At 33.9% G+C, this 9,204-nt stretch overlaps 1 protein-coding gene across 1 annotated transcript; it reads left to right on the plus strand.

Moving 5' to 3' along the window:
- Positions 1 to 610: 610 nt before the first annotated feature.
- LOC111368653 (ATP-dependent 6-phosphofructokinase 6-like) lies at positions 611 to 9,204 on the plus strand. Its single transcript, XM_022990022.1, has 13 exons — positions 611 to 989; positions 2,449 to 2,495; positions 2,616 to 2,655; positions 3,311 to 3,373; positions 3,449 to 3,586; positions 4,513 to 4,671; positions 4,815 to 4,868; positions 5,407 to 5,475; positions 6,033 to 6,162; positions 6,686 to 6,954; positions 7,345 to 7,393; positions 7,461 to 7,615; positions 8,775 to 9,204. The coding sequence occupies exons 1-13, from the start codon at positions 888 to 890 to the stop codon at positions 8,958 to 8,960; spliced, it is 1,461 nt and encodes a 486-aa protein (XP_022845790.1). The 5' UTR covers positions 611 to 887; the 3' UTR covers positions 8,961 to 9,204.

Raw genomic sequence — 9,204 nt, forward strand, 5'->3', positions numbered from 1 at the left:
TTAAAAAAAAAAAATTCATGGTATTAGTTTTAAAGCTTGTTTGATATATATTTTTCAAGGTGAAAATTATATGTACTTTATGGACTTGTGTTTAAAATTAATTTTGTGAAACATTAATTTTTATAAAATATATGTCAAAACAAGACTTTAACAGAAAGGGCGTATGGTTGAATGATTTAAATCTATAAATTCCTCTGTTTGGTTCAAATAAAATTAAATTTTTAGTAAATTTTGATAAAAATTAATGAAATAAGTGGTTTAAAAAGTGGTGAACCTCATAAAATTTGTAATTAAAATTAATTATTGACTTTAATTTGAATTTTAATTCAAACTTTTAGTTGAAACAAACGTGAACATATTTTTTAATTATTTTATCATACCTGCTAACATATTATTTGTTTCATGCATATAAGTTAAAATATTATTCGACGGACATGTGTCCCCCACCTATTGGCAGGTTGCCTAAAAAAAAGGAGTCCATATAAATTACTCTAAGTCATATAAAATTATTTATTCTAGAAAAAGCTCATCCATTTAAAATCCACTTATAAGTAGATTTTTATTTGAAAAGCTTAAAAAAAGTTTAATTTCGATAAAGTTGATCTATTCCTATTTTTATTCTGGCGAATCAATCTTTACGATTTCAAAATACTTTTAACCTCTATTTGTTTTAATCAAATATAGTTAAATTTATCGTGAGAAATTTGATTAACAAAAATTAATTAAAAAAGTCTATAAATACTGAAACTTCGAAGTTCGAGGATTAGACCTATTTCGACGATATTCATTCTCGCACAGTATACAAACACGCACAAATCAGTGTTTTTTCTGCATTTTGAGTGAAAGAAACAGCTAAGATTTGGATATAGAGAGGGAAAGGAAATTCTATGGAATCACAGAGCAGTTATCAGATGAAGGTGATCAATGGAGAGTTCGGATACGTACTGGAAGATGTTCCTCATTTGACTGATTACATCGCCGATCTTCCTGTAAGTATTTATCGATTTTTTGTGTGAGTGATTTTGACTTCTGAATCAATTATTATAAATAAATGGAGTTGATTTAGTGGAATTTTCATTGAGTAATGGAAAAATGCAAGTACAAGCGTCTGTTCGTATGCGTGTGTTTGTATTGGTAATTTTGATTCCTTGAATCAAGTGTTTGACCATTTAATGATGAATTAGGCTTTTTGGAATTTTTATTTAATAATGGACAAACTGGAAATTCAAGTATCCAGATCTGTTATCGTGATCAGCTTCTGATATCTTCCTTCATAAACTCTGTAACTTAAGAGTGGTGGAAGCTAACTTTAATCGCCTTTTTTTCAAAAGACCTGGCGAGTTGCTTCTTTTAAGAAAACAAGGACGAACTTTTTCTCTCTCATAGCCGGTGATGGCTTGTTTAGGCCTAATAACTATTTATTTTGGGAGAATGCTGTCTCCTTGGGACTGTTTTGATAACTGGTGGACACGATCTAACTTCCTAGACTTGCAGATAATGGAATGGTACGAGAAAGGCAAAAACAATATGATTTAGGAAATATAGTGATATTGCACCTACTGGGTAGCATAACTGTATGTGACTAGTCAAGGAATCAACGAACTGTACTTTACATGTCAAAGTCTTCTGAGACATTTGCTGTTTTGTTTAGAAAGTTGATTTGGTAAGATAAACTTATAATTACTATTTATTGAAAGCAATAGGAAAGATAAATGCTATTATCTAAATCGAGATGAGTAATATCAGTCACACATACATCAGGATTGGACACGTAAGGGCAGGTTTTTAAGATGCACATGTTCCTCTGGAAAACGATAAGGGAATTCATGACGCAATTAATTATTGCTTCATTTTCAAGTTTCCCTTGCTTTAAGGGTTATTATGTATTCTTTGTCTTCTAATGAATACATAGCACAAGAAATTACTGCATAAACTGCGTCGCACACTCATCCCCAGTATATCACAGTATTCATCATGTCAGAAACTTTTACTATTTGATTTGAAAATCTTGGCTGATGAATCCATTTATGATAGTTTTTTATTGGAATAATGAAAACTCTTGTACGCTAGCAAATCTGATGTACTACATTTCAGACATTTTGACATTTTCCACATGTCAAAATTTATTAGGTGCAACTTGGATGAACATCGGGATAAAACATTAATTTAATTGTTCATTCAAGACTTTAGGGCTTAGCCACATATCTGAGCAAGTTCCATACAAGTGAAACCAAGTTGAGAAACGCTCGGCAAACAAAACAATAAAATTAAGGAAACCATTTATGTTAATTAGACTTCTTGGTAAAGGGATGATTCTAGACTGAACACCCGACACGAAAAAAGTGTATTTTCATGCTTAATATACATATATTTTCCATTGGATGTATGAGCTTCCAGTTCTTAATTGTTGGAGCTCAGCTATTCATTTCTATGTTTGTTTTTTTGCAGACTTATCCCAATCCATTACGATCCAATAGTGCATATTCCGTTGTTAAGTGAGTTACTTCTTCTCATACATCAAACTGATAATATGGAGCACTTTTTTAGTTACCTCTGTTGTTATTTTCAGAACCTTGATGATCACAAACTACTTATTATGTTTACTACAATTTCAGGCAATATTTTGTTCATGTGGATGATTCTGTCCCTCAAAAGGTGAGCTATATTTTTCAACTTTTCTTTAGCCAGTGTTACTCGTGGAAAGGTCTCATGGATCTATTTTTTCCCCTTGTTTGGGGAGAAGGGGCTTCACGGGACTGTGCTTGCCTCACCACACTCTTCTTTCTTGATGATGCATGTTTATGTGGATGTAATCATGAATATGTGTCGATAAAAATCAGTTTATGAGCTATCCATGGTCTGAAATGGGCTAATGCAATGATAAGACTACCGTAGAAGAAAGCAAAGAAGACTGTAATGCATTAATTTCGAAAAGAAAAAAAAAATGTTGAATTTTTTACTGGCCTGTCGCATTTGTAGAATGGATGCTGCACACAATGCATGTTTCTTAGATATTGCAGGATGAATCTGTTTTTCTTCATGTATTGAGACTAATTGATATTGCTTATCTATGTTGTGAGGCTGTTGACTGTTGTACGCTACTGTGCTCATTGTTTAATTTGATGAGGCCAGCCTATGAGTTAGTGTCTAGAGTACTCTACATTCTTTTAAGAATTTACGGATTCATATCCCATGCCACCATATATTTCAATTTGGATTCAGAAAAATCAGAACTGGTAATTCGACGCACCTTGTAAGGATTTCAACCATTTTCAAACGTGATTAATTCAGTTTGTTGGTCTCTTTGCAGATTGTTGTTCACAAGGACACGCCAAGAGGGGTACATTTTCGACGAGCAGGACCACGTCAAAAGGTATTTCCTCTTTCTTCATAAGTGCAGGATATTCACCTGTATGCAATTTCACCGAACTTTTTCCATAATGCACAGGTTTATTTTGCTTCAGATGAAGTGCAAGCTTGTATTGTAACATGTGGCGGGTTGTGTCCTGGGATAAATACAGTGATCAGGGAGATTGTACACAGCCTTGATTATATGTATGGTGTTAATGAAGTCCTCGGAATTGATGTAAGTCCGAGCTGCATTCACTTTGAAATTGATTGGCATTAGTATCATCATTTGAATTTATGTTAGCACTTGTTACCAAAGACTATGATTAAAACATTTGGTCTACTGTTACTTATGTCTTTCATCCTGCTTCCTGGAAGAATACATGAGCAAATATCTAATCCATGTTATAATATTAACTCATCATTCTGATTGTTTTGAGGTTCTTACTTCACTTCTAAGGTAGTCGTATCTTTCTTTGTGTATGGTGAATATTCACATTGGCATGCTTAAAATTTTATTCTTTAAGCACGGTCTTAGAACGCTAGATATCTGTTACCTTCTTCAATGCAATTGCAGTGGCAAAGACAGTTTCTGTTGTTTTACATTCAACGAGTAATAGGTTTGACTTGTAGATTGCGATGCCCTCTGTCTGCACTCTCCCTAATACTTTTAAATAGAGTAAGGTAACTTGAGCCACTAGCATATTCTTAAAATTCTTCTTGTTAATACACACACAAACAGAATCAATAAGTAGGTTATTTTATAGCATTTTCCTGGTGACTCACATTATGTTTTAAATATCAGTGTTTGGATTTTAGATTTTGCTCATAAATGACAATATCTCCAGAGATGGCTAAATGGATCAAATAAGCTGGTTTTGGTGTCCATAGGTAGTGTTGTATGATGATCATAAGTGTGTTGTGAACGTTAAATATCTAGTATTAACTTAAATATATCTCTATAACTTTTATAAAGTGGGTTATGGTTGAATTGATTTGCACATTCCTAGAGAATGTACTGCTTAATATCGGAAGTGAAGGAACACCTGTTGGTCTGCTGTTGGCTTATTCATCAGCTGATGATGTTTTTTACCCTATCATATCTTTGCAAATCCTATGTTATTAATATGTTTATCAGCTAATGGTGGTATCTCTTTTTTATAGGGAGGTTTCAGGGGTTTCTATTCTAAGAATACTGTTACTTTAACGCCAAAAGTTACAAATGACATACATAAACGTGGTGGGACAATCCTGGGAACATCTCGAGGTGGCCATGATACCATGAAGATAGTTGACAGTATCCAGGACCGTGGAATTAATCAGGTAAGGTTGAAGTTTTACTTATAGGATTGTGTGTATCGTCTCTACCAATGTTATGAATGTAACTTTCTCTTTAATATTCTGAACTACTGTTATGGCATACAATATGCTACAGTCCATCTCTGATTATCAGTGTTACTGTTCAGGTTTATATAATTGGAGGCGATGGAACTCAGAAAGGAGCAGCTGTAATTTATGAGGTATCCTATTTATGGATGATTGCACCCATCTTTTATTAACTAAAAGGTGCCTCCAAACCCTAGAGACCATTCTCATCGTGCTTCTTACTGAAGGGCACTGTCATAGTAACTTCTGTATCTAATATTTACTTCTTATGCCAGGTGCCCCAAAAATATATTTTGTCTATCATTTTCCGTACTTGATCTTTAACTACCTTTCCAAGTCCATTTCTCACTAACCTAATGTGTGCAGTTATTCTTTAGCTTTATCGCTATTATTGAAACTTCTAGCTGCTTTTGCATTTTTAAGCTTTCAGTTTTCCACCACTTCACTCCTTCAACATCTTCTATTCTGTTGTATAAAATTGGACAAATAAATGGATTCATGTAGTTTCTTCAAAATAAAAAAAATAATAATAAATAAATAAATAAAAATAAAAACTCATGTTTGATACTGAGTTCATTATACCTTCTTGGCTTATTTTAAATTCTGAGGCGATTACTATTCCAGTGAATATCCTTCGTATTAATTTTCTGTTACCTTGTTTAAATTTTTCAGGAAATTAGAAGGCGTAATTTGAAAGTTGCTGTTGCTGGCATTCCCAAAACAATTGATAATGACATTCCGGTATCTGTCATCCTTTATATATCATTGGAGGGACTTGTTCTTTGCACAGATTCTATTGTGATTTTTTTAGTGGCATTACAAGTAATTAATATGACGACAAAGAAGAAAACCCCAAGTTACTGTTGATTTGAATAATTTTCTTTTTGCCTAATGGTCAAAAGCATCCATATTTCAGAGATGAAATACCAAGTTATTCTAACAAAAGGTCAACAATTATATGAAATAAAATACCAAGTTATTCTAACAAAAGGTCAACAATTATATGAAATAAACTAACTTTAACAATTTATACCCAGTTCGTATATTGATGTTAATGCTAAAATTGTCTTGTGATAATATTTTCATTTGATCAGTGTATAAAGATCTCATAACATTTCAATTTCATATTGCTGTCTTCTGCAAATGAACATATTTTTCTCCATTTGTGACAAGCCTTAATTTTGCACCGACATGTGTCACCTGTCACCAGGTTATTGGCAAATCATTTGGTTTTGTGCTGCATTGTGCTTTTTTCTGCAAATTTATGGACATAGATTTGCATTGACTTGTGTTATCAGGTTATTGACAAGTCATTTGGTTTCGATACTGCTGTAGAGGAGGCTCAACGTGCCATCAACGCTGCACATGTTGAAGCTCTAAGTGCAGAGAATGGCATTGGTGTTGTGAAGTTGATGGGACGCTACAGTGGTAAGATAAACCTATACAATACTTCATTTTTGGTAGTAAATGGTAATGTGGGAATCATCATTATATTTTATTCTTTTCCTTTTCAAGTTTCTGAGGAGTGGGATTTGTGAATCCATCTTTGTCGTAAAGCATATAGAAATTTTATGCATGTCACCTATTTTTGAGAAAATGGGTTTTGCTGCCTAAAGAGCAGAAGAATTGGGTATAAAAATGATTTAGATATGAGAAATGATGTTGTGAAATCACTACTGGAAACTTTTAAAGTGCCAAATAGTAAACATATGATTTTCTTAGCAACTAAGCGATGGTAAAATCAAATAAGTTGCAGAGATCTGATAGATTATCCCCTTCTGGGGGCTCCATGGATGATGCTTACTATGCAGCGTCTTTACTGCTGGCCTTCCAAACTTTTCCCTGGACCTCTTCAGACTTATATGCAAAGTATTTCTTGCTATGTATCTTGTTATCTTCTGCCAGCATTATTAAGTCCCACTTCTATCATCTTTTGAAATTATGTATGCAGGATTTATTGCAATGAATGCTACTCTGGCTAGCCGAGATGTGGACTGCTGTTTGATTCCAGAATCTCCCTTCTATGTTGAAGGAGAAGGTGGACTTTTTGAATACATAGAGAAAAAGCTCAAAGAAAATGGCCACATGGTTATTGTGATAGCTGAAGGAGCAGGACAGGAACTTCTAGCAGCAGAAAGCAAGAATGCAAAAAATGAACAAGATGCTTCAGGGAACAAGCTACTTCAAGATGTTGGCTTGTGGATTTCTCATAGAATCAAGGTAAGGATCATTATTTTGATGGCGGTTTTCATGAACTGATTGATACCCATATGGTTATTGATTTTCATTAGTCTATTACTTAAGAGGTCCCGGTTGATAAGACTGGTGAGATGTCAGTAGAAATTGTCAAAATGGCAAAGCATAGACCAAGTGGTAGTTGCTTTATATCTTCCAATAGATTTATCAGTGATGAAATGAAAGAGTGGCTAGCTGACCCCAAATTGGAAAAGGCTTTGTTGTTTTTGTTGTTGACTAAAGCAACAACGTCAAGATTGCTGGAATTGTTCTTAGGGAATTTTCTTCTCGTTCAGATGACAGTTCAAAGCTTTTTACTGAAAGCATGAGTATGTCTACAAAATTCTGTATTAAGTTGATTTTCATATTTTACAGGATCATTTTGCAAAACCACCAAAAATGCCGATTACACTTAAATATATAGGTCAGTAGCATCACTCCCTATCTTGTATGCTTTTGCAAAAAAGGGTCCTAACAAATTTATTCGGCAGATCCAACTTACATGATTCGTGCTATTCCAAGCAATGCATCTGATAATGTAAACTGCACACTCCTTGCTCAAAGTGCTGTTCATGGAGCAATGGCAGGGTATACAGGCTTCACTGTCGGGCTCGTCAATGGTCGGCATACATATGTTCCTTTCAATGTAAGTCTAATCAATAATTTCACACTTTGGATAATTGAATTATTTTTATAAGATGTTTAAAATCCAAAATAGTTGTCATACGATGTCCTGCACAATTAGATTACTAGTTGTCTTGTCATGCCGAGTTCTAGGTTGCTTTAGAAAATTACCATAGCTTTATCTGTTAAATTTTGGGTCTATCATGAGAATATGAGGATGTGTCTGGGGATTTTGATTATAATTTTTTTTTGATAATTTTGGGTAGCAATGAGTTTTAACCTGAACTCGTGTGCCTGAGAAACTGTCATATTAGAACAGAATATGAAAATCTTGTTGCGTGTTGTGGAAATATAACCATGTGCCCCGAAACTAACTTGTAAGTTCAATTGACCTCGTTTTTCTTTTTTCTTTTTCTTTTTTTTTTTGCATCAATTGAATGAACTGAAATATTTTCTGCTGTACGATTGGTAGTCCCCAAGGAAAAAAATGAAAAAAAGACTACATACAGAAAAATCAATTTCTATTACTACCAATAGTATGTTACAATTCCATGTCTGGAAAAATTATGTGCAGTTCGTAGTACATTTAGTGCAGTAGTTAGTTGGCGTAAAGCGGCAACCAATTTAAAGGTATAATCCGAACTAAGTAACTTTATATAGATGTCTATCCGTTGAAATGGTTTGAGTTAGTGACATAGTTGAGTCCTGTGCAAGGTTTATGGAATGACCATGGTATTATTATTATTATTTTTTCCAAATAGCACCTAACCGTGATCAGATAGTTATGATATATCAAAGGTTACGGTAAATTAGATTGATTTCAACATTCTTGTTGTAACTAAACTTTTATCTTTTATAAAGTAGTCAGTGATTCCTCTTTCCCTCCCAAATCTTCAACAATTTTAGCTGGCGTGTTTTGTTAGAGAATAATGTGCTACCCAGAATTTCCAGAATTTCATCACTATGTTATCAGCATCTAATTTTATACTTTCATTACAATTATCTGACGTAAGACAAAAATAGTAGAGAAGAACATCTTTTTTTATGAAGAGCTACTGAGGTAGTCATCTAGGTCACTTGATATGGCCCTTTGCAAGAGTTTCTATGGGTCTGTTCAAGCATGTAATGATAATCTGGACTAGTTATTGTTGTGTATTTAATAATTTTTCTTTTTCTTGCAGCGCATCAATGAACGGCAAAACAAGGTTGTCATAACCGACAGGATGTGGGCAAGGCTTCTGTCTTCGACCAACCAACCGAGTTTCTTGGGACCTACTGATGTCGAAGAGGCCAAAACTGAGCATGTCCCTTTAACTCAAATGCTGGATAATGGGGAGAATCGTAAAGATGAGAAAACGGGAAACTAAATCCGCCAGATATGTACTGATGCTTGTTTTGAGGTATCCCATAATGCAGGATTAATCTGATCATGTAGAAACGTATTATGCGATTATCGGTCTATTACGGTATTTCATCGGCTGTGTGTAGTGAATATTTAATGTTCAAAGTTAAATCCAAAATGTTCCATTGTTATCTCTATGAAACAATTATTGTCTGTATCATCTTTGGAGTTATTATTAATATTGACGTTTTATTATTAGAGGAAATCAA

Source organism: Olea europaea, chromosome 19 (genome assembly GCF_002742605.1).
Source record: "Olea europaea var. sylvestris chromosome 19, O_europaea_v1, whole genome shotgun sequence".
Lineage (NCBI taxonomy): Eukaryota > Viridiplantae > Streptophyta > Magnoliopsida > Lamiales > Oleaceae > Olea > Olea europaea.

What these genes read in the sequence shown, in the direction of transcription:
- LOC111368653 (XM_022990022.1), top strand. Translation starts at nt 888, where the DNA reads ATGGAATCACAGAGCAGTTATCAGATGAAGGTGATCAATGGAGAGTTC. An exon ending in GGATTTCTCATAGAATCAAG is followed by an intron (nt 6,955 to 7,344) that starts GTAAGGATCATT and finishes CATATTTTACAG; the next exon opens with GATCATTTTGCAAAACCACC. An exon ending in ATACATATGTTCCTTTCAAT is followed by an intron (nt 7,616 to 8,774) that starts GTAAGTCTAATC and finishes TTTTTCTTGCAG; the next exon opens with CGCATCAATGAACGGCAAAA.